At 40.4% G+C, this 25,432-nt stretch overlaps 1 protein-coding gene across 2 annotated transcripts in view; it reads left to right on the forward strand.

Moving 5' to 3' along the window:
• MAP2K4 (mitogen-activated protein kinase kinase 4) overlaps nucleotides 1-25,432 on the forward strand; it is a 136,593-nt gene that overhangs the window by 625 nt on the left and 110,536 nt on the right. The window contains exon 2 of one of the 2 annotated variants that reach the window (XM_044921394.1): nucleotides 10,005-10,037. The exons of the other annotated variant lie outside the window; for it this stretch is intronic. Coding sequence (XP_044777329.1) covers nucleotides 10,005-10,037 — 33 coding nt within the window. The remainder of the gene's footprint in view (nucleotides 1-10,004; nucleotides 10,038-25,432) is intronic. 2 annotated transcript variants of the gene reach the window in all.

The following is a 25,432-nucleotide window of genomic DNA, read 5'->3' on the forward strand; positions in this document are numbered from 1 at the left end:
CGGTGTAGACAGCCGCGGGCCCGGGAGAGGCGGTTTGTCCGGGGCCGGGGGTGCCCGCGTTAGCATGGCAGGCACAAAATATCAGTACAGAAGCGAGAGGAGCGGATTCGGTTTACATGGAGAGGTGCAGGAAATAGAAAGGCTGGGGTCAAAGTGGTCCTGTGTCGTGTCTGGACATCCGAGGCAGCTTCCTAATTAATGGCTTTCCCCACCGGGAATGCGCGTTTAGATCCGTATGGCTCCTGACGAGGGGGGGGGGGGTGTTGTGAAAATACCAGGCCCCAGCCCATCGGGGGCCATTTCCTTAAGTTTCCTGTGGAATTTCGAGTAGTAATGTTATTTTTAAAACAGGGAATCTCAGAAATCTCTTGGCGACTTCAGCTAACTGCTTATGTTACATTATTAGCGGAATCCGTCGGGGTACCCTTGGTGGTCAGTGTCGCCATGGTTACTCTTTGATGAAAATCTTCCTAAAGGGCGCTTTGGTCTATCTTAACCGTGTGTCTAGGCGCGTCTGAACCGTGTTAGGTTCAACTGACTATTCCGTGTTTATGAGAGTGTCTGTGATTCAGGAAGCAGAGATAGGATTTTATTCATTTTATATCTCCCTATGAGATAATTTTAATACACGTAAAGAATGGTGATATACAGCCAGGATGATGTCAGAGCTCAGAGGACACTTTCTGTGCAGGCTCTCATAATTAATTCAAATTGAATTAGTTATTGGATGCTACTGTGTTGCACAGCATACTATACAGATGAAGTAAAATATGGATATCCTGATCTTACAGCTTTCCAGTCTAGTTGTTGCTGGTGGGGAAATGAAACAGCAAAATGACAACTTAGAATTGTATTGCTTATGCAAAATGGGTGACTTACAAAGCTTATAAAAATAATGCAAGTTTTTTTGGCAGGGAGCTCATGGGGGAGGGTAGGAAGGCTGATAGTTTGAAAAAGATGTATAAATGTATTCATTTTTGTTGTTCAAAAGAAAATTTATTGAGCATCTGCCCAGTGCTGGTCATAGAGTGTAGTGCTAGGCATACAGAAAAGAGTGTATCAGGCAGTTGCATCCGTGATGGAGCTTACCCTCCTGGTGGGATGGGGGAGGGAAGACAATCTGCAGGTAGATAATGGAGAAAAGTGTTACAAAGGTAACAAGCTGGGTTTTGTGATGGAAGATAATGGGGAAGGGTAGACTGCTTTGATAAGATGGTTTAAGAAGACCTGTCTGCAAAGATGACGCTCATGTTAAAGGCAGAAGGAAAATGTGTACGAAGGCTCTGAAGAGGGAAAGAGCTTGGAGTGTTCCAGGAATGCAAAGGCCTTGTGTCTGGGCACTATTCTGACATTCTCCATTCTTTCCCGCCACCCCTGAGTGTCCGTGCCTAGTAAACTAAACTTTCTAACAAGCCGAACCTATTTTCAAAGGAAGAAGGAGGACGTAAGACTTCTTTTTGAATTATTGATGAATTTTCTTTTACCACTACTATGTCTAACCTTGACTGATTCAGGAACCTGCTAGTTATATCTTGTTCTTGGGCCTGTTTTGCTTCCTCAGAATGAAGGGAAACACTTGAAAGTCTCAGGATGCTGTCCAGCACAGTCCAGGTTATAGACCATGAGCTTAACAGCAATTTAGGATCTTTTCTGATTGTTTGTATGGTTAGAGTGCAACCTTTCATGCTTCATCTACCCTAGCGACCTTCAGTTTTAGATCAGACTTCAGAGTCTTGGAATGTTTGGTATATACCAGCCCCTTCCTCCAGTCTGCTGCTTGTCACCCCAGAACACTGCCTTTCTGGGAGGTGTTAATAACCCGCCCCTTCAAACAGCTAGTTGTAGGACATAGGGAATACATTTCATCTAACAGACATTAGAGGTCCTTCTGTGTGATAAGCCCTGTCCTGGGCACTGCATAACCCCGTACACTTTTTTCATGTCTTGAGGTTTGTGGCCCAAGTTGGGAATCACTGTTTTCTTAATATTATACTGTTTCAGAGCCAGAGCTCTGGAATCCTGGATTTGAATCCCCTCGTCAGGATTTAAGATTTTTGTGACCTAGGGCAAGATACTTAACTTCTCCAAGCCTCAGTTTCTCTGTTGGAATGTAGGAATAATGCTTACGTCACGGCTTCTGTGAGAATGCACGTAGAGCATGGGCCTGACATATAGTAAGGATGTGATACATGCCAGCCATCACCATCGTTAATAGCAACAATGCTGTTATTTGTAAGAGTGCCATTAATGGTCTCTTTCATTATTAGTAGAACATGTCCTAACCCCTCATGGTCCACTACAGTTTCCCCAGCTTCATTATTACTGTGTCCTACCCGTCTCACTAATCTGTTGATTTCCACTTTTCATTATTGAGCCTTTCCTTTAAGAATATTCCTGATGAGTCTTTATTCTACCTGGATTCAGGTAACTGCTCAGTCATGTACAAGCTCTGTGACTTGGGGCTATTACTCACCTTCTCTGAACTCTGAGTTTCTCATCAATTAAAATGGGGATACAACCTACCTGACAGGGCTGTTGTGAGGATCACATTATTAGATTAAAGCACACGGAAGTACTTGGAAAACTATAAACTGTCAGTATGTAAGGACTTTTTGTCGTAAGATTTTATTTATTTATTTATTTATTTATTTGACAGAGAGACACAGCCGGAGAGGGAACACAAGCAGGGGGAGTGGGAGAGGGAGAAGCAGGCTTCCCGCAGAGCAGGGAGCCCGATGCAGGGCTCGGTCCCAGGACCCAGGGATCATGACCTGAGCTGAAGGCAGACACTTAACGACTGAGCCACCCAGGCGCCCCCCATGTAAGGATTGTTAATAGACATGGCTATGTACCTGCTTGAGTTACCAGTCGCTTAAAATGTATAAAGATCTCATAAATACAAGAAGTTTATTTTAGAAGACTTAAAGTAGGGAAAAAATAAAACTTATATAAACTCTACTCAGCTGAGAAGTGTCAGTTTTTTTTTTTTTTTAAGATTTTATTTATTTATTTATTGGAGAGCGAGCGAGAGAGAAACAGCATGAGAGAGGAGAGGGTCAGAGGGAGAAGCAGGCTCCCCGCCGAGCCGGGAGCCCGATGTGGGACTCGATCCCAGGACCCTGGGATCACGACCTGAGCCGAAGGCAGTCGCTTAACCAACTGAGCCACCCAGGCGCCCAGAAGTGTCAGTTTTTAAAACAATTTTTAAAATGTGGTTAGAATAGTTAGAATCTACAGTTGATTCTGAAAAACATGGAGGCATTTGGAAAGGACTTGGTACAGGAAATAGTTATAAAGTATACATTGTAGGTACCTCTGATTTGCTTAATGAGCTGTTCTAGGCAGGCAGTTTTTCCTTTTTTCTAATTGGGTCTCAGATGTAGATGTCTGACAACACTTATGGACTAGTCTAGTCCTTGCTTATTCACCTTCACCTGAACAGTTTATAAATATCAATTTAAATAAAAAGATGATTGCTTGGTTCTCCTTAAAAAACACACTCACACAGGGGTGCTTGGGTGGCTCAGTCGGTTAGGTATCCAACTCTTGATTTCAGCTCAAGTCTTGATCTCAGGGTCATGAGTTCAAGCCCCATGTTGGGGGCCACGATGGGCGTGTAGCCTACTTATAGACAAAACAAAACCAGAAACACACACACAGTAATGTAAGGTGTGGCACCTATCGTTAATAATACTATATTGCATATTTGAAAGTTGCTAAGAGTAAATCTTAAAGTTCTCATCACAAGAATACAAGTTCTTTGTGTATGGTGATAGGTGTTAACCAGACTTATTATGGTGATCATTTTGTGATATGTACAAATATCGAATCATTAAGTTGTACACCTGAAACTAATGTAATGCTGTATGCCAATTATACCTCAATAATAAAAAAAATTAAAAGAAACACAACATTTTCAGGTGTAATGATGCATGTCAAGAAAAAAGATTTAAAATCAGTATACTTTTTTCCTCTCAATAATATTTAAATATATAAAATATGTGTGAAACGTTCTATTTGTGATTGTATTAGACTATTTTACCATTTAGTCTGTGGGTTCCAAGAACCATAGGAAGATGCCTTTATCTGGATTTTAAAGAACTGAATTGTGCAGACAGTGGATATAGTTCCAAACCCTAGAATTGCTTGCCTTTCCTTCCCAGCATGTGAGTACTATTCCTTTAGCATTTATGTGACATAACCTGATACCAAGTCCAGCTCAGCAAATTGGTCCCCCCCTCAAAGCACATTGTATTTCTCTGTGTTCTCTTAAAAATGAGAGCAACCCTAGTATTAAAAGAGAAAAAGTACAAAAACAATGCTTTCAAGATACTGATTTTCTCACCTTTTCCTCTCATGTACCTTCGAGTGAATGTGTACTAAACTCATTTTAAGATGGGATATTAGTTAATCCTGTATTTTGAGTCCTGTTTTCTTTTCTCATAAATTTCTCTATTTTCCTTCCATTTCTTTTACCTAATGCGAGAAGCTGGACTGATGTGGGCTCATAGAGTTTTCCCTGCTTCCTAGGGGTCAGGAGATCATAATCAGCTCCATCATACATAACCCAGGTCAATCTCTGCAGTCTCCATCTCCTGGACATAGAGTTTCTGCCCAAGCTACACAACCTGGGAAACCTTAATTCAGATTTAAAGTTAAGAAGGGAAACTAATAGTTAACACAGCTGTTTTTCACTGTCTTTACCTAATTTGATGCTCATAAGCACCCTTTAGGGTAGGTGGGCATAGTGCCCTTTCAAAGGTTAGGGAACTAACTTTCAGTAAGGTTATATGCTCTGGTGGAGGTGGGTTTTGACCCACCCGTGTGACTGGTAGCCTTTCGTCTTCTTATTGCTCAGTAACACAGGTTCACACAGGTTTTTTGAGCTCGAAGCCATTTCAGCCATTCAGGTCCGGGAGAAAAATCTTTGCCAGAAGTGATGCAGATTCAGGAATAGAAAGGGGAAATTATTTTAGGTTTCAGTCGGGGGTGGAAGCTCTAAGCAGCCAGCCATGTTTGGGTTGATTTTGGAGCCTTGTTGCTTCCTGATGCTCCTTTATGTTACAGAGTTCTAAACTTGCTGGTGGGTTGACAGTGGCATTTTGAATTAGGAGGCATTTTGATTGGAAATCTACAAGTAAGTAGAAGATTTTAATTAGGCAACGGCGCAGGAGGCCCGTATAGATTCGAAAGGTAATAGAACGCTTTCAACACTATCCATAATATGTAAAAGGAACCCATTTAGCATAAGAGTTAATAATTTATGTTGCCATCCTGACTAAATTTGTCATCTGGGGCAAGTGACCGTCCTGCCAATGGGCATGGGTTCGCTTCTACCCTTGTCCCCTACCCCGGGAGCTCCAGAAAGTCTTCATGTGTTGTCTCTTCACACTCTTGGCAAGGTAGAGAATTAATGTGTACTTATAGAAAGGCTTCAAGGGCCAGGAGTTATAAGATTGGCCTACCTTGTGGCTACACAGTGAAAGGGACCATTGGTTAGTAGTTAACTCAAGATGGACCTCTTGAAAGAAGATAACATGTCATAACATACACAGCTAGATTCCTGACAAGCACACCGCTCCCCACCACATGGAAAGGTGGTCTAGGTAGGCACCACAGCAGCTTTTTCAAGGCATATTATGTTTCAGCTTACCAAAGATCACTCAAATAAAATTTATAAAAGGGGGAAACAAGAGAAGTGTTACCAGATATATATGATTTGCATTCATTGTCTGACTTTATCCTAAAAAAGAAGTGACCTTAATTGGCTCCCCGATGTGTGCTGGTATCTCTGAAATCTGGTTTAGGTTCCTGCCAGGGAAAGTATCCACCTTCTTGGACACCAGGACACCAGGCTGTGTCTGGGAAGGACTGTGGCAGAATGTAAAGCCTGGGGTGGGGATCCCCATGCTGTTCTGGAGTCCCTCCCTTTTACCTCTCTCAGGGTGACAGGGAATGAAAGGAGAGGGACTGGTTTTGCGTAGGTGGAGCTGGTCTGATGGGGAAGGTGCCACAATCATTGCTCACCGTAGGGAGAGACCAGGAATGATCACTATGGTAATAATTACCTGCATTATTCCAGGCTCTGTGTTGGACATTTTAGATATATTGCTTAATCGTCACAAAGCACTTTCAGGTATTGCTGTTTATTTTACAGATGAGAACATCAAGGCTCGTACAGGTTAGATACTGGCCCACGGTCACATAGTGAATCAGTTGCCCTCCCTGGGTGTACTCGGGCTTCACTGAGCAGGCTGGAGATGATAATATAGCGTTTAGTTACGTAGCCAAAGAGTAAAGGAGGTAGTCATTGGCCAGAGGCAGGACAAAGGAATGACTTTTGAGGACTGACAAGATCCCAAATTAAAAACAACTATAGAAAGGATTTGATCAGTATGCCAAATCACAAATGGTTTTGGATGATGCAAACAAGCTGGGATTAACTGAGTTAAGGTGGCTCCCCCTTAAGTCTGAGAATGGTGAAGCAAGGAAAGCAAAAGGAAACAACGCAGCAGGAATCAAATCTTGTGGAAACAGCTCTAAGTACAGTGCACATACAAATTTCGGACAAGCCGAGATAAATCCTTAGATGTTAGAGCCGTAATGAGGTATGTTCGGTAACTTTGCAGTTGAGGCCACATGCCACAGTTTTGAGGTTGAATTTGGAAGGCAGCAAACGACTAGACTCTTCATACTTGTGTCAGAAGGAAGACTTGGTAGCTTGCTCGATGGGCATGACCCAGTAAGGCGGCTCTGATTTTCTTTACACTAGTGTGGCTTCATTCTGTAGTTCATAGTCCACTGTCAGCAGTACCCAAATCTGGGAGGTCCAGGAAGCTGGAAAGAACCTCTGAGGAAGAGGGAAACCCCTTACACCCCTACCCTGCACTCTCTCAACCCAGAGAAGGGGACCGGGGAGAATGCAAAACCCCATGGGGGCCATGACATGGGCAACGTAGGTGCAGACACACCGTTTCCAAATTCTAAGATAAGATTACCTTTTTTTTTAAAAGTAGGCTCCACACTCATGGAGCCCAACGCCAGGCCTGAACTCACGACCCTGAGATCGAGACCTGAGCTGGGATTAGGAGACCGACACTTACTGAACCACATAGGTGCCCCATCCTGATATTATTTTTAATTTTATAGTTAAAGAAGGAAACTGGGTCTCAAGTGAAATGACTTGACTTTCACAGTTGGAACTAGGACCCTGGGCTGACATTTCTCCTTTCATTTTTTACTTTCACAAAGACTGTTTGCCCTTTGTTTTTCTATACACTTAACGCACATCATAAACAGCCTTCTATGCTAACGTAGACAAGCTCGCATTATCTGGCAAATACGGTAATGGTGGGTTTTGAGTCATGGCCAGTGAATGGCTGTCACGATTGAGGTTTAGGAGTGTGAGAATGAGGAGGAATGTGGGAAAGCGGGTGGCCCAGGGAGAAGGAGGAGAGGAGAAAGCCCCACAGAGCTCCATTTCTCTCATCGGCTTCCTAACGCTGCCATATGTATACTTCTGGATACTTAATCTTGGGATCTAAGATTTAATGCAAGTAAACTCACCTGGGGCCAGATAAAATGAAAAAGACTCAAATTTGAAGCAGAGGATCATGCAGAATTTAGACCCAGGGTACAGACACCAGGATAAAAAAGAGGGAGGCACCTGAAATATTCAGGTTTAACTGGTTACTAGCAGCAGATTCAACTGATACCTAAAGTGTGCAGATGGGAAGACAGAATTTAGACAGAATTTCTGAGATACAGGAGACCTCAAAAACGGAACGTATGTGAATGAATAGTAATGCACTAGTTATAGTATAGCCACAAACTGGCTTTGTATATAGCTGAGGCCACTGGAAGTCCTCACCGTTTCTTTCCCACTGTCTTTCTGTTCTTGTACAGGATTGCTGGTGGTTCCCTCAGTTCCTCCCTGCCCTTTGAGTATAAGGAGCTGGGGGAGGTCTAGAAAGATTTAGCTAATAGCCTTTAATCTGATCTAATTGACAAGACTAAATGGAATTCCAAGGTGAGCCATTATGTTTGAGTTTGTTTAGCCTTCATTGCCTGTGAACTCTGCGTCTGTTAGCATGTTTTTTTCTGAGTGAGAAATGATGCAGAGGCCTCAGAATCCGTTCACCTGGTCACTTTGTCCATACTTAGATAAACAGAGCAAGTCTTGTAGTGACGCTTCTCCCTTTTTAGCTGCCTGCATTGATTCTGTACTTAAAGTGGGTTTAATCCCGCATGTGTTAGAGCAGTAATTGGTGACATTCTAACATTGTCAGTTACATCTACCTTTACACATTTTTTCTATTTCTTAAAATTGTCCTGTAACTTATTTTTATATAATTGTGCAGACAGATCCAGCTCATTCTTTTTCCTATACCTTTCAAGTTTATTTATCTTGCTCCTTTCCCCATTCAAATTGCTATTCTGTTTGCCTCTCCAACCACCATTTATTTTTTGCTACTTAGTAGCAACCAGTGAGCTAAAAAGAAAAGAATGACTATTGACTTAAACTTGTTTCAACCTTCCCTTCCTCTCCAGTTGTTGCAGGTGAATTTTCCCTTCTCTCTCCCCAGGGTAGGAGAGGGAGCGTAGTGGGAGATGGGCTTCTGACCCCGGGGCTGAAGCTCCACTGTGCTCTAGCTCTGTGTATGTCTGTCTGCTTCCAGAGAGCCAGTTTCTTCTCCTGGACCTGTGCTTGCCTCATTTTGCCCAGTAGGCGGCTGGCTGGCATTTAGTTGCTTAGGCTTCTAAGACCCGTGGATCTCCGACTTTTTTTCTCTTTCTGAAGTCTCTTCCTGCCGTATATCTGGTGGGGTAGTAAGTTGAGCTTGAGGGGTAGCTGTGTCCAGGTTTGCCCCCAGGACTTCTGCCCGTGAGGTCTCTCCATTCCCACTCCCTCCTGCGTTGTCATTTGTGTGATTAGGTAGTAAGCAGTGGGTTACCTTTGGGCAAAGTAGCTGCCTTAAGATTTTTCAGGTTTTGTACATTATAAGTGAGATCTTTATCTTAGAATCTTAAGCATTTTAGTAATTGGATGGAAAAGACAACTTAAACACATCCTTCCTTTAGTCCTGGCTCTTTTCCTCTAAGTTTTGATTGTGTTTACATAAATACAAGCTTGAGTGATCCTCATTCTGAATTTCCCCATGTTGTTCCCTAAAGCATTAATAAATGCAGGCATAGGTAGACTACTAAGAAAACCAAACCCACTTAAACCGAGGGGGTGAGAGCATATTTTGGGAAGGTTTTGTCATAAACAGCCTATTTTACTGAGTGCATTTTACAAAAAATTACATCCGTATGAATGTAGGCATAAGGTATAACCAGGTCCAGCTGGATTTGGGAAATGAGTTCAAGTTCCCGAGGAGAATTCACAGGTTTTCTTCCTGTAACTTGTAAGGTTCTATTCTGCTGTATCATTCCTAGGGACACAGTCTTCTTGTCAGGCCTCCTTTAGAAGAATTTCAGCTCCTCCTCAGTAGTTCACTGTCTTATGCTTGAAGTTAGCAAATTGACTAGAAAATCTTGCTTCACAATTTATGAACTACTTTTGAAGCTTTTGAATCAAAGGTAGCAATTAATCATGAATAGTTCTAAGTCAGTAATTTGAGTTAATAAAAATAACTTGTAACGTGTTACGAATTTGTAGATTGAAAAAATGGACAAGATTATTTTAAAAGTTACTCTTGACATCCAGGGGCTGGTAGCTATTCTATTTATCAAATAGATGTGAAAAATTAAGGTAATGGCAGAATTTAGAATTTAAACTTGACTTCAGCTCCGCTTAATAAAGTACTTCTACCCCAGAGAGAGCTGACTTTTTAAAGAAAGCCTATATGTTACAGTTATCACTGTGATGGTGGGGGTTATGTGATTTGAACTGTTCTTGAATTGGTTTTATTCAGATGTAACATAAAAATGCAATGCCCTGTTCTAATTTTGGTTTGTTTGATTTACAGTCAATGAACTGGAACTTATCTCTTTTACTTTAGGCTTTCAGATAAACTTCTGTGAAAAGGCACAAAGTAAGCTACAAATTTTATGATACTATGCTACTTATTTTTTTTCATATCCATCTTGGTATTGGGAATGTGTCCACTGTTGTTTCAACTAACCAACCATGGCAATTTTACATTAAAAGAGCTTCCATTTCTCATTCTTTTTCCAAATAAAAAAATATTGTGTTGTTATATTCTTGATTGTAAATTGTTCTTGTTTTCACTTGAAATTGAAATAGAAAGATACAGGCATTCAAATGTATATAAGTATAGAAAGACGCATATAGATATGCAGATGTATGAGAAATTGAGATGTAGATAGGTACAGAAAGCAGACTAGATTTAGAAAGATGTGCACAGTTATAGAAAGATATATTTATGTGATGTAGTTATAAAAAGATATACATAGGTATTTGGACTTAGTCATAATTTAGACTACAAGTTGAGGAAAGTTTTCTTTTAATATCATGGTGCAAAAAGTATGTAACTGTACTCAGAGGTTTCATGCTTTAAAATTGATTTTTTTGAACCATACATTTAGAGCATTTTAACTTTTTTCTTTGAAACAAAGTTTGTTTCTTCCTCCTGCCTCCCCCTATCCCAATATAGACTAGTGTTCTATATTAGGACGCCAGTCTTTATAAAATACAGAATAAGTTTTCTATTAAGAAAGCAAATTTTTAAGCTAAAACAAATTTATTTTAAACTTAAATATCATTTGTATAAATGCAGTTTCAAAAAGTCCTCACTCAGGGAGGCTACTCTCCAGTTAAACATAAAATAATCCCAAAATATAATGTACCTAGTTTCATCTTCTGCTTATTTATTCACAGAATGAGGAAGAATGGGGACCACTTTTTGATATACATCATTCTTCCCCCCCCCACCAGCTTTATTGAGATATAATTTACATACAACATTTATGTTAATTTTAAGGTGTACAGTGTGATGATTTGATATACTTATATATTGCAAAATGATTATCACAGTAGGGTTAGTTAACACCTCCCTCACCTCACATAATTAGTATTTCTTTTTGTGCTAAGACCATTTAAGATTTACTCTTTTAGAGGCGCCTGGGTGGCTCAGTCGGTTAAACGCATGCCTTCTGCCTTGGCTCAGGTCATGATCCCAGAGTCCTGGGATGGAGCGCCAGGGCCGGCTCCCTGCTCAGCAGGGAGTCTACTCCCTCTCACACTCTCTCTCAAATAAACAAAATCTTAAAAAAATATTTACTCTTTTAGCAATTTTCAAGTATATCATACAGTGATGTTAACAGTAGTCACCGTGCTGTACATTTTAGATCCCCCAATATAGATTGTTCTTAAGTTAGTTAGTTCAAAGGAAACAACATTTAACCTAGAGAAAACATTTCTGCTGTTTTAAAATTTTCTGATGGAATCAAAATGTTTATAATTTCCATTGGTTGAACAATGTGACTTCCTTTGAAATGTAGCTAGTAAAAATTTATTTCTTGAATGGTTCACTCATGATAGAGAGTAGGGCAGCTAAGCCCTAGGATAAATTTTTTTTAATTGGTTCATTTTTATCATCCTTCTCTTACCTTTAAAAATATTATGCGATTTCCTGCCCATAATGAACCTACATATGTGATATACATCTAAATGTAATGAAGTTACAACTTCTGTTTTATGCTGTTTTTAATTTTAATACACTTAGACAATTTTTCATTTAAAAGTATTTCATTTAATGTTTAATATAATTTTTACTTATGTATTGACAAAATCTAAGAAAAATGCTGACATTTTTAAAATTTAAAGCTGCATTCACATTGTTGTCCTTTTTTCTAACTTAGCCCAGTTTTGGACACAAAACAAGAGAAATGTACTGATTTTATTAAGTTTAAAATTGTGTGTGCAGTGTCCGTGAAAAGCTCTGTAGCTAGATGAAAAGTGCTTCCAGACCATCTAGATGGTTCTGTGCCTTTTCCATTGTTAGAGAAACAGTAGATTGGCAGTGCCACCCACATGGAAGTGTGGAACGAGGAAGCCCATATATCCCCACTTTGATACTTTTGGTTGTTTTCACTACCCCTTCACCCAGCCTTCTCATGTCTTCTTTTTTACTCTCCCCACTCTCCGTGGGAGGTTGGCCTCTTTGTTTTCCAGCTTTTTGGGATTCAACACAGTTTGATACATTCATTCACGAATCGCCTTTTGGACACCTTGGTGCATAAAGAGAGGGAAATGATTGGTCCAGAAACAAGTTAGGTCCTTGCCCTTAGGGGACTCGCAGGGTAGTGGACTTGAGTTGATCCTGGGTTGGTTCGGAGTGTTCAGCTGCTGATGCTATAGATTGACTAGCAGCTGAACCCAGGGTGGGGTGTTGTAGGAAGACAGGTGTACTGGGCACCTTTGCTCTGCTGTTGTGTTCTGAGTGAGAACAGCACGGTGGGGGGTGGGGATGGAGGGGAGGTTGCAGCAAGTCTCATGAGAGCTGCTTTCCGGATTGGAGAAAGTGGCTCAGAGATCCAACAATGGACCTGCCCTACTTTGGAGTTAAGCAGAGCTGTCTGTGGCTGGGACCTCAGTGGAAGACTCCAGGGGAGCGGGCACCCATATCAGGGAGGGTTGGAGCAGGGATGTTGGTAGGTATGGCCAGCTCTAAGTTGACAGCATTTATTTTTGTACTAAACGGTAAGTTTTCAGTTGCTTGCTCTAAGTTGACAGCATTTATTTTTGTACTAAACTGTAAGTTTTCAGTTGCTTACATACATTAACTTTTTTCCAAGATCGGTCATGCCTTAAAAAGTTAAAGTATGGCTTTGTAATGTTTGCAGACGGTCAGTCTTACATTTGAAATATAGACATTAACTCAATGTTAAAAGTGGTCATTGTCTCTTTAAAAATAAAGGGCTTGAAATCACTAAGGTAGTCTTTTCTCATCTAATAAGGCATACCCTAGTGCCAGAATCTTCTGTTTTATTATAAGGATGTTTCAAAATTATCAGAAGACCTTACATTTAATTCATAAAGAATATTTATATGTCATACAGTAGTTGTAGGAGGGGATGGGGCTCAAAGAGCACAAAACTAGATATTGTTAAAAGTCAGTGAGTGAGTACAACTGCTTCAAACGTTCAATTCTCCATCATAAATCAGAAGGACTTATTGTAAGATGATTCTGATGACTAATGGAAGCTCTGAAGGATTAATTTTTTCCCATTGTTTGACTTTCACATAGTTTTTGTTTTTTATATTGTTGCATCACTATTCCAATTAATTTATTACAATTGCCTGTTAAAGTTAGTGGAGTTTTATTGGAAATGTATGTGTGAGTATTTACACACACAGTATGAGATTGCATATTTAATTTTGGAACCAGATTTTTATAGAAATTCAATAAAAATCCACTTTGCACCTCATGGTCTTTTTTATCAATTATAGTTTGCATTTATTTGCTTTTTGGTTTTCTAAATATATTTGTTTGAGATAATATGCATTTAATAAGAAGTAAATAAATGAAGTTATAATTATTTGAGACAACAGTGTTATATTTCTTTCAACACTGTTGGATTGTCACATCATTCTGAAGTCTGAATGTAAGACTACGTTAGGGAAAAATATTCTTTCTGATTTAGAGTGCCTACATTTAGAAGGTTGATTAATTCATCATTTATCATTTGGAGATAATGATTTTGTACTTGTAAAGGTGTTTATGTGACTTCTGACCAAGTTTGGATGATCCTATCTCGATGGCTTTAATCAGCTAACCTAAACACTGTTCTTTAGGATATGATTTGCTTTGCTTTGTAAAATCTATTTTTTTTTCTTTTTGATGGGGGGGGGGGAATATGCCTAGAAACACTTTTTGAGAAGTGCTTTTATAGATGTCAAATTTACCCTAGTGTATTAGCATTCTGATTTTTTTATTTGGATGAGGATTATGACTTTTTAAGGAGCCCATGCAATAGGGTTGTTGAGTGTTAAGACAAGTTTGGGTAGAGTCTTGTAGCTTTTCTGTAGCCTTTACTCTTTTGGTAGCTTTGAAAACATTTTTTAGTGGCTTTTAAAAATTGTTTTACTTGGGATGTAAACAGGATCTTTATTTAGAAAATTATGTGCTCCAGAGCTGACTTTTATTCTTGAAGTCACTAATAGAAATTGGATTACAGGTAGTGATTGCTTTTGGTAACATTGCACATCAGAGTATTTGGAGAAAAAATGGAGGTATCCTAATGACAGATTCTCATTTAATTGTGAAACTACTCTTAAAAAAAAAAAGATTTTATTTATTTATTTGAGAGAGACAGAGAGAAAGCATGAACGGAGAGAGGGGCAGAGGGAGAGGAAGAAGCACACTCCCCACTGAGCAGGGAGCCCGACTTAGGGCTCGATCCCACGACCCTAACTGACTGAGCCACCCAGGTGCCCCAAGAAACTACTCTTTACAATAAGATCCCTAATTGTTTTTAAGTTGATAATAATAAAAAGGAAGCCATAAAGAGGAGGAAGGATGTTTTGTGAATCTTTCCAGAACTTTGAGGAAGTCATTAATAAGTTTACTGCCATGATAAGAAGTATCTATAAAAGATGATGTTTTGCTCAAGAGAGTATTTAACTGTATTGGAGGTAGAGTATGTAGAAAATCAGGGGAAGGAAGAAGTGGACGGAGAGAGTCAAGCCATCCTGCATTTAAACTAAGAGCTTAGAAAATTCAGCTGATTACATTTCTAATTTTTCATTTTATGTTGCAATAATCTATACCCAATGGCCAAAATTTCATCATTTGGAATTTATAAAACTCAGCTAAGTTTTTTAGCAATCATAAGAAACAGAATGCTGCTATGGGAGGCTAACAAGTTTTATTTAAATTTATATAGTTTACATAGAATTTAATATTTGTATTTTAAATTTATATGCTGAAGTTAGTATAAAAATGAGACTTTTGTAGGATTTGCCATAAGCCCAGCTAGCATCCAGAATATTCATCACTATCTTTGTGGACCATAATAAACTGCCAATGGAAAATCCATCTGCTTGGAAACAGTTTTTATACAAATTAAGCCCAAGAATTGTTGTAGTGGTATAATCAGAGTCAAGGTTCACACAATCCCTTTATACCTTATATCATTCCAAGGGGAATGTTGCCTAACTGTCTTTGATCTTCAAAGTGATGGGAACATTAATTCCTCCTGAAGAATGATTTTTGTTGCTAGGAGAAAGAAGGTTTTGAATAGCTATTGCGCCTTAAAAATCTTCTGAAGAAGCTTAATGTGTGGTATTTTTGAGCAAGAAAAAAGTGAGTGATAATCCCACAGTGCAGAAAGTTTCCCTTCACCGGCCCATTGAACTTCACTACTAGCAGTGTGGGGCTGTTGGGCAGAACTTTGTGGTTGGGCAGCTACAGGGCAGAAACGATGTGGAAGGTTTCCAGAGTGTATTCCCAACTAAATCTCCAGTTAATCAAAGTGGTTTTTAATTTAGCTTATAAATTTAGGGTGATGGTTTTCAAACAAGGTGTAGCAAGTACTTGAGATTCTCATGACATGATTTTACAAGTGCTTTCAAAATCCAGACACAAGTGTCTAGATGAAAAGGTGTACTAGAAGAAACTTTTACAAGAAATTTTACACAACCCAGGTTGGTGTTCATCTTCTCATTAGGCAGAGTTTGGTGAACATTAATCAGAAATAAAAATCGGGGCGCCTGGGTGGCTCAGTTGGTTAAGCGACTGCCTTCGGCTCAGGTCATGATCCTGGAGTCCCGGGATCGAGTCCCGCATCGGGCTCCCTGTTTGGCAGGGAGTCTGCTTCTCCCTCTGACCCTCCTCCCTCTCATGCTCTCTGTCTCTCATTCTCTCTCTCTCAAATAAATAAATAAAATCTCCAAAATTATAAAATGTTACATTTGTGCCTCGTTTTATTTAAAAAAAAAAAAAAGAAATAAAAATCAAGTGTATATAAGCATATTCCCTGCCCTGTAGAGAACCTTGTATAAGGTTAAATAAACAGAGGCACAAATGTAACATTTAACAATACTGGTAATGATAAGAGGCACTGGGGTCTTTAAAGATGAATTCGATCTAGAGCCTACTCTGAGGGAGCTTTGTTCTTTGAGAGACTGAACACGTAGAGACAGAGTGGCAGAAATGATAATAGTAATAGATAACCCATTTACTGTGTGCCAAGCCCTGTTCTGAGCACGTTCTGTTAACTCCTTTAATTCCTATAACCTCACGAGGTAGGTATAATAACTATTATAGAGGAGTAAACGGAAGCACAGAAAGGTTAATAAGTAAATCTTCCAAAGTCAGCCAGCTAATCAGTGACAGGACTGTGTGACCTTGCTCTGGTCACCGTTGACACGCTGTAAACCATCGTGTTTTCTTAATTCTTGAAAGAAAGCAGGGGTGCTCCTAGGATTGATTTCCTGAACCAGATGGCTTTCGGGCAGCCATGCAAATGGTCATGAGATCCGGACTCATCATGTGTATCACTTCTGATTTTCTGGCCCTGGAGAGTTTCATAGTGTTCTCTAATTAGCCTGGCTGAACGTTAAGTGGAAAGAAAGATTTCTTCTTCTGTCTCTGAAGTTAGGACATAGGGGATCTAGCACTAGGAGAAAACTGTTTAATTAAAAAATATATATTATCCTGGCCTAGACAGACACAGAATGAATTGCTTCAGGATTCTCAAATGACTTTGTGTGTCCAGGGAGCAGCTGACCAAGATGAGACACGATAGTCAGGGAACCAGGTGGCATAGCCATGCACTGCATGGAGATGGATTTGTGTACAGACTCGTAACAACCCACTGGTGCTCTTGGCAAAAAGATTTATGTCTCTGACTTTCTGTCCATTAAGGATGGAAGAAAGAACATTGTTTAATTTTTAAAAACTTGAGATGAGGGCTCCTGGGTGGCTCAGTTGGTTAAGCGACTGCCTTCAGCTCAGGTCATGATCCTGGAGTCCCTGGATCGAGTCCCGCATCGGGCTCCCTGCTCGGCGGGAAGTCTGCTTCTCCCTCTGACCCTCCTCCCTCTCATGTGCTCTCTCTCATTCTCTCTGTCTCAAATAAATAAATAAAATCTTAAAAAAAAAAAAACAACTTGAGATGAAAGACGTTTTTAGCCTACCCAATGATGGAATAACCCCCCACGTACCTATTACATCGCAGCAGCAGTTACCGACATGCGGCCTCTCTTATTTCATGAGTTTTCCTCCCTCCACCCATGTCTACTGAAGTGTCTTCAAGCTGACTCTGATTTTCATGATGTCATCCTCGTCTGTGTCAGTCACAGTCTTCTCAGTGATAAGGACTCTTAAAGGCATAACCTCAGACCATTGTCACTCTGGTAAATAAATAAAACAATATTATCAGGTAGCCACTCGGTGTTCAGATCTCCTTAGTGCCGAATGGATGCCTGTTTACCCTTGATTTGTTCAAGTTAAGATCTCAACAAGGTCCACACATACTGCATTTGGTTGATATGTCTCTTCAGTTTCTTTCAGTCTATAGCGGTTCCCGCTTCTCTCTTTTTTTCTCTTGTCATTTATTCCTTGAAAAAATTGGGTCATGCATTTTGTAGCATTTTGCACATTTTGGATTTGGCTGATTATATCCTTTTAGTAATTAGTGTTTTACAGGTCCTCTTTGCCCTGTAGCTCCTGTTAATTGGCAGTTAGAGATAGAGGCTTGATCACATAGAGATTCAAATTTTTGGCAGGAACGCTTTAATAGGTGGTGCTGTGTATTTCTGGTTGCATCACATCAGGAGGCATATGATTTCTGATTGTAGCTCTTGTTAAGGTTAATCACTGGGTTTAGGTGCTCTCAGTGAGAAAGGTCCCCATCAGCTATTCACCTGATGTTTTTGGCCATCATCAATCATTTTTGTCTGAATTATTTCATTAGGGACTGGTTAACTCACACTGCCAAACATTTGTGGGCTCTGCAAATAGTAGCTATACTCAGCCAAAAAAACAGCATTTGTGTTTGGGCATACCATTGAATGCAGATTAAATGAAGCATTAATCATCTCTAACTTAACCGTACCAGTGTTGAAGAAAATGAACGTATGTGTCTCTGGGCACACACATACACACAGACATTTATTGTGCTTTTCTGTACTTTGAGAGAATTGAGACTGGAAATCTATCTATATACCCTGGAACATAAGTCAACCTCTTCTTTAATCGGGGTTCTTTTTCACTTTTTAAAATCTCTTAATCTCTGAAGATGATTAAAAAACATGTCAAATACTCATTCTTGACATTTTTTGGTGAAGTTGAAGAATCAGTGGGTATGTGAGACCAGTTCTGCCAAATTAAGACCCAATTCCAAACTGGAGTCTGGCTTTGTTTATTAATTTCTATTCAGTTCTTAGAATGCTCAGGTCCTCGAGGGCATTGCCTTCCCATTACTTGGGAGCCAGCATTAGTCATCAAAAGGCAGGTTGGTGAGAATAGAAGTAAGTAAGAGTTCTCATCCAGGATATAAAAAAACCTGGGGAACTACTTGGCCTTCCAGTGAACAATTGTCTTTCAGTGACGGTATGGTCTTGTCCAACAGGTGTCGTTATTCACCCTGCAGTAGCAACAGTGTCTTCCCCAGCTCTCCTTTTTCACTATTCCTGTGTAGTTACCCGTCTTGTAACTAAATTACCAAAGTCTCCCCTTTATGATGTCCTACAACTGATTTGATCACGTCCAATTTGTAAATAACCAGTTGGAGAAATTGCCTCCAAAGGAAGCAGAAGGGATACAGTGTATCCTCTTTGAGTGCCATTTATTCTAACCTTTCAAAAACCCTCAATTTATAGAATACATCCATAGGCAACAAATAGTATTTGTGTTTGCTAAGAAATGAAAGTGTTACCTCTTAGTGTTTTTTTTTTAAACTGGGAGGAATTATTCAGTGGTCCAAAGAAGCTCTTCAAATGCTCATAATGAGAGGAGCATAACAGTGTTGTAGTTGTTGCTTGTACGTGTATAGTATTAGCTTAGTGTGCAGGATGCTTACTCATTTTCCACCTTTGTTATTTGCTTTGGTAGTAACACAGTTGGATTTGAATTTAAATTTAGATCACAGATTATTACTTAAAAATTAAAAAGTATATAGAGTGTAATGCAGCATTGAAATGGAAAAGTCACTTGAGTATACAAAAGATTGTCACATGTCATGCAACCCAAGGCCATTAAAAACACCAAGTATCTGTGGTGCCTGGCAGGCTCAGTCAGTAGAGTAGGTGACTCTTGATCTCAGGGTTGTGAGTTCAACACCATGTTGGGCATAGAGATTACTTTAAAAAATTTTTAAAAATAAAAATAACCCCCCCCCCCTCCCCCCCCCCCCCAAACACCAGATACCTTTTTGAAAGCCAGAACATGGCTAATTTATGTGCCATGAAATTCTGTCAGGAGCATTTCTCTAGCTAAAGCTTCTGGCTAACTCCTTCAGAAAACTTAATTTCTAGTTACACATATTTTCATTAATGAGAAAAAAAAAAACAAAACTCAAGCTTGGATTACCCATTTATTCAAGAAATATTTGCATTCTTGTGATAAGCTGTTCTGAGAAGTACTGAGTCACTGGAGTGCTAGATCTAATTACCAGTGGTCAGCAATCATCCCGATGAATATTTAGGTTCTGCACATGCTTATATTCAAATGTTGACTGTGTTCCTGAAGAGAGAGGCTGTTATATGGGTAAAGGATGACTAGTTAAAAATGATATAGTGTGTTGTTTTGTTTTGTTTTGTTTTGTTTTTGCCCCTCCTCTGCAGTTACTAAATTATTGCTGAGCTACTGCTGGTGTTTTAGAATTGGGGAAGCTATCTTCGAAATAAGGCTTTACTTCTGTGTTAGGTAGCTCAAGCTACCGGAAGAAGGCTTATATTCCACTGCTTTGCAGCAGTGAGTAGCGAGCGAGTTTGGGTGCAGGTTGTCTCTTCATCAGTACACATAGTCAGTAAAAGTTAACTTTCTTGTCATTTAGGAGCGCCATTTAGTGGTACAAGATTACCTGAAGGCTCTCCAAATTATCTTAATTGAATGAAAATATATGCAAAATTATGTATATGAACAAAATTGATTTCTGCCTTTACCTTTCCGGATTCCTAAGGACATATGGTGAAAAAAAAAGGGATATTACAGGTGAAATTTGATATGCTGGTATGAACTTTTTGCTTTGGGATAAGTGAATTGGGCAATAGGTTAAGGGAGTCAAGTGTTTCCTGGAGACCAGGGAGAAGTCAGCTTGGAATAAAAATTTAGCTGTGATCATTGTGGAGCCAAATAGAAAGGAAAAGAAGTAAATAAGACCCTCTATCTGATTTTCCTGAGCTAGCCTAATGTGTTCATGTATGTTTATTCTTTGCTCTAAGAAGACCTTTCTTAAGTCAACTGAATAAGTTGATAATATGTTATGTCCATTCAGTTTATAAATTGACTATTGATACATATATCAATAGTCACATGTCATGCAACCCAAGGCCATTAAAAACACCAAGTAGAGAAAATATATTCATAAGCCATATTTTCCTACTTTAATTGAATTGTAATATTTTAAACCTGTTTTTAGGCTTGATTATAGATTTGGATAGCATAAAAAATCAACCACAAGTATTAATGGAAATAAGAAAATATTTCTTCAAACTGACTTAATATTCATCACTTCTCAGTGTTTCAAATGTTGACACTGCAATGTTTTCTGACACCAAGCACTCCTCCAATTTTTTTATGTCACCTGGGTGTCCCAACAATTCAGTTCCATTCTGACAGTACCTAGCTGTAGTTAGCATCAGATCCCCCAAGTTAAAGGGGTCAGCCCCACAAAACTGCCCCCACTTCAGATCCAGCTGCAAATGGGGTGCCCAGTTCCGCTGGGCCAACCGTGAATTAGAGGGCTCCCATGACTCCCAGGTTCAATTACTTGCTAGAATGGCTCACAGAACTCAGGAAAACACTTATTTTTATCAGTTTATTATAAAAGAAACAACTCAGGAATAGTAAAAAAATGGAAGAGATGCGTAGGGCAAGGTATGGAGAGAGGGTGTAGAGCTTCCATGCCTTCTCTGGGCACGTCATCCTCCTAGTACTTTGATTGTTCACCAACCTGGAAGCTCCTGGAACTTGTTGTTTTGTGGGGGACAGGGGGCTTATGGAAGTTGCGTTGTAGGCACAATTGATTAAGTCATTGGCCATTGGGTGATGCAACTCAATTTCCAGCCCTTCTCCCCTCCTTGGAGGTTGGGGGTGGGGCTAAAAGTTGCTCTTATCACTAGGTTGGTTTTTCTGGAGGCCGGCCCCCCATCCTGAAAGTGGCCTGTGGGGGAGTCCCCCTGCCCTGTCACCTCATTAGCATAATCTCTGGTTTGGTTAAAAGGGGCTTGTTGTGAAGAGCAAAAGACTCTTCTATCACTTGGAATATTCCAGTGGTTGTAGGAGCTCTGTGCCAGGTACCTGGGACAAGTACCAAGTATATTTTTTATTGTATCACAGACACCATAGCAAAACTACCTTGCACGCAACAGACCCATAGCTTTGAATCTGTAAGCTTTCCACGAGGGCCAGTCTACACTTACACCTAGAAAGAAGAATGGGTACGTATCATTGAGGCAGTGGATGGTTGATTTTCTGTTGTGAGAAGGATCAGTACCCCATCTCCTAGGACCACAGGGGTACCTTCACTATGATGCTAAATTACCTGAGTCTTACAGTTTTCTTTATCCTAACTTACTTGTTAGTGAAGTTCATATGGGACCGAGTCTGGAAGAGTTATTTAGGACTGGTGGGAATCCTCATTGGTATTTCAGGCAAACAGAGGAAGAAATTAACGTTTGATAAAAACCTGACTTTGTTTTGTGGCTACTATTTTTCTAAGAAAACTCTTCAAAAAGGAGAAGTCCAATCTGGTTGTTTTAGTGGCTCCTCAATTTGGGTGCTACTGTGAAGATGTTACCTGTCAGCTGAAACGTGGCTCGCCTTGGCCTGTGGCCTGGAGCTGTTCACTGGAGCTCAGGTCAGTGGCCTTTAGCCAAGAACAGGCTTGTGTTTCCTCCCCTGTGTTGTACAAGTGTTCTTTCCTCCACATCACGGCACATACAAAAAAGGTTTGAAGCACTGATTGAAACAATGCTGATGGCGTAGTTAGGAAATACGGTTAACGTGCTTGTTTCATTTATGGGGGGCCGAAGTTAAAATGGTAGTGATAGGATGTTGTGAAGGAAGAATAAATGTGGCCTGAAACCAGTGGGCACTTTGGTTCCTTGTTAAAGTTCAGCCATCTGTTCTGAGAGTCTCTGCTCTGTGATGTGTGCCTCCACTGGACGGTGAGGCAGGCTGGAAGCTAATGGCGTGGGCTCTGGGCTGTTGGTGACAGCCAGAACGAGCCTTGTGACTTTCCTTGCCCCAGTTTTTATAAGTGTACGTGTTATGTGCCTTGTCCCACTAGAAAGATGGCTACCAAGAAGTATGAGTCCGTCATGTGGATGATTTTCCAGAAATCCTAGTATCTTGCTACTGGTATGTGGTCAGATAGTAACTTGAAACCCTGGGGAGCTGATGAAGAGCTTAAATAGAATGTCGAGGGGTCTGATTGGGAGGCAGAGGTCACCACATGGCCTGTACATATCACAGAAGGAAGGATCACTGACCATCCTGCACAGCAACTTTTTGTTGGGTTTGATCAACACAGCATTATGTCTCACTTGTCTCTGTGGGGCCCCTGTTGATATGTTCAGAGATTTAAGGCTTAGTGTAAATGCCTTGTGGGTTTGGCCGTTTTAGGCATGACGTGGATTTAAAGTGTTCTGAGCACCCGGACAGGGTGCTGGGTACCTTTACCGACTTGCTGTGCTATGAACATTCCCCCTTCCTGGCTAGGACCCTCAGCACCCTAACAGCAGCTGTGTGTCTGTGGGAATGGAATTTGTGCAGGTGTGTAGCAGGTCAGGCCTTTTTTTTTTTTTTTAAGATTTTATTTATTTATCTGATAGAGAAGGAGAGCAGGGGAGAGGCAGAGCCAGAGCGAGAAGCAGACTCTGTGCTGAGCATGGAGCCTGACACGGGGCTCGAACTCAGGTTCCTGTGATCACGACCTGAGCAGAAACCAGGAGTCGGATGTTCAAACCAGCTGTGCCACCCAGGCACCTGCAGGTCAGGTCTGTTGTATGAAGAAAGAGTTGTGAAGGGCGGTGGTAGAAAAGAGAACTCTACACGAGCTGGAGACAAATGAAGAACTCAGAATTATTAGCACATTCTTTCTCTTCTGCCCTGAACCGGGGGTGACCTGTGCTGGCAGTAATGGGTGACAGCTCTTGGGTATCCATTGGAACCTTCTCAAGGTGGGTGTGTAACTGGAATTCCCACTCTCAGATTCCCATGGAGGTTGTGCTTCCAAAATCATTGGTGCGTGAATTTTGGAGGGAAGGAATTGTGTTGGATAAGGTTTTCCTGTTTTGCTGGAGATTAAAGTATTGTTAACTTTAGCTGATACACCTTAAAAAAATCTCAAAAGATATCATTTGTGAAATATTACTAGGTTTTAGGGGTATGGAAATGTCCCGAGTTGTATGAGCAGAAATATGAAAGTGCCTGTATTTTTTTTTTTTTTTTTAAGATTTTGTTTATTTGACAGAGAGAGACACAGCGAGAGAGGGAACACAAGCAGGGGGAGTGGGAGAGGGAGAAGCAGACTCCTGCCAAGCAGGGAGCCCGATGCGGGGCTCGATCCCAGGACCCTGGATCATGACCTGAGCCGAAAGCAGACGCTTAACGACTGAGCCACCCAGGCGCCCCGCCTGTATTTGTATTTTTAAGGCCATTTTACTTGTTCTCTAGGCCTCAGTAAGTTTGGGTTTAGAGAACAGATTGGTCTCTTAGAAAAATCTGGTTTGAGTATCAAGGAGGTTATAATTGAAACAGAAACAGTAAATGCTTAGTGTATAAAATTGGAAACACAGAAAAGTAAAAAAACAAAACAAAACAAAACACCCATAATTCTAGCACCTTGAACTAATCACCAGTTGTACTTTTGGAAATGACCTGTGTGTATATTATAAATGGTTATATGCACATATGCTTCACTAAAATAATTTATCAGACACATTATCTACTGCTTGATTGAAAAAAAAAGACCCTTACTATTAATAACATTTCCTCACGTCAGTAGTCTTTTATGGTGCTTTTTGGGTGGTAGTGTAGTATTCCAGTTATGGATGATTTTTCGTCTAATTTAACATAAATATCACTACTTTGAATAACTTTCTTTGCATAATCTTTAACTTCCTAAAGGATGACTTCTTAGGAAATGGAATTACTGCATTAATCGTTAAGGACATTTTGAAATGTTTGCAAGATATTGTCCTCCAGAAGGTGGGGCAGTTTATATTCACAGCAATAATTTGTTCATTTATTTGCCTCTGTTCATTTGTTTACTGAATGGACATTAAGGATTTACACGTCAGGTGTAATTCTAGGCATGGAGGCTACCTGTAGAAACTCATAATAGTGACATTGAGCATCATTGAGGCAAAATTACTGGTGACCATAGAGGGGCATGTAATCAATGTCAGAGTTGATGGTTAGTGGAATCCGAGAATGAAGAATCAGTATGAGTTTCTAATGTTAGGTTCGGGAGGATGTTAGGGCATATTGTGTGCTTCATTCCATGAAACTTGTTAAACTCTCCATTTTACTATGATGGAAGATGAGTTAAAAATTTTTTTTTTCCTTGTTGGACGATCCCCTTTGGGAGTGAGTTGGGGGCTTTTCAGCCTTACACTCTCCCTGAGGATTTTTGTTAACCAAACAAGGTCTCCTAGTAAAATGCAGTCTCCAACAAGTAAAATGCTTCTTTTGCCTTTGCCTGGAGTCCACAGAATCTGCTAGAAATTATTACATCTTTGTGTCAGAGCAGTGTGCCCCTTCAGGCACTGACAGAGGAATGACAGAGTCCTTGATATTCCAGGTTACAAAAATCTCTCTACCCAGGGAGAGCTGTATGAATCATCTGCCAGATGATTGAAAGTGAATTATTTCGGTGCTTTCTTTGGCAGCAGAGCCCCTGAGGCCCAAGCTTGTCAGGTGAGGAAAATGTTTAACGTTTAGGAAGCATTGGTGTCAGTGACCTCCCACCCTGGTTCAGGACCTTGCCACTGTAAACCCAGATACAACTGATAATACAAGGTGGGAACCAATGAGTGACAGCTGACTCTGTCGTCCACAGTAACACCTTTGCTCCTGCCAGCCCTGCTCTGAGGAGGGGACTATTAGTCCCATGTGGCAGGAATGGGGACTGTGGCAGAGAGTGAAGTCACTTGCCCAAGAGTATACAGCTAATCCATAGTGGAGCTGAGTCTCAAGACTAGGTAGCCTGCCTTTACCGCTCCATATTGGTTTTCCTAGCTTCTAATTGGACACCATTGGGATGTTGGCTTTGGGTAAGAACAGGGGTTTTT

The sequence above is a fragment of the Neomonachus schauinslandi genome, chromosome 15, assembly GCF_002201575.2.
Source record: "Neomonachus schauinslandi chromosome 15, ASM220157v2, whole genome shotgun sequence".
NCBI classification, from domain to species: domain Eukaryota; kingdom Metazoa; phylum Chordata; class Mammalia; order Carnivora; family Phocidae; genus Neomonachus; species Neomonachus schauinslandi.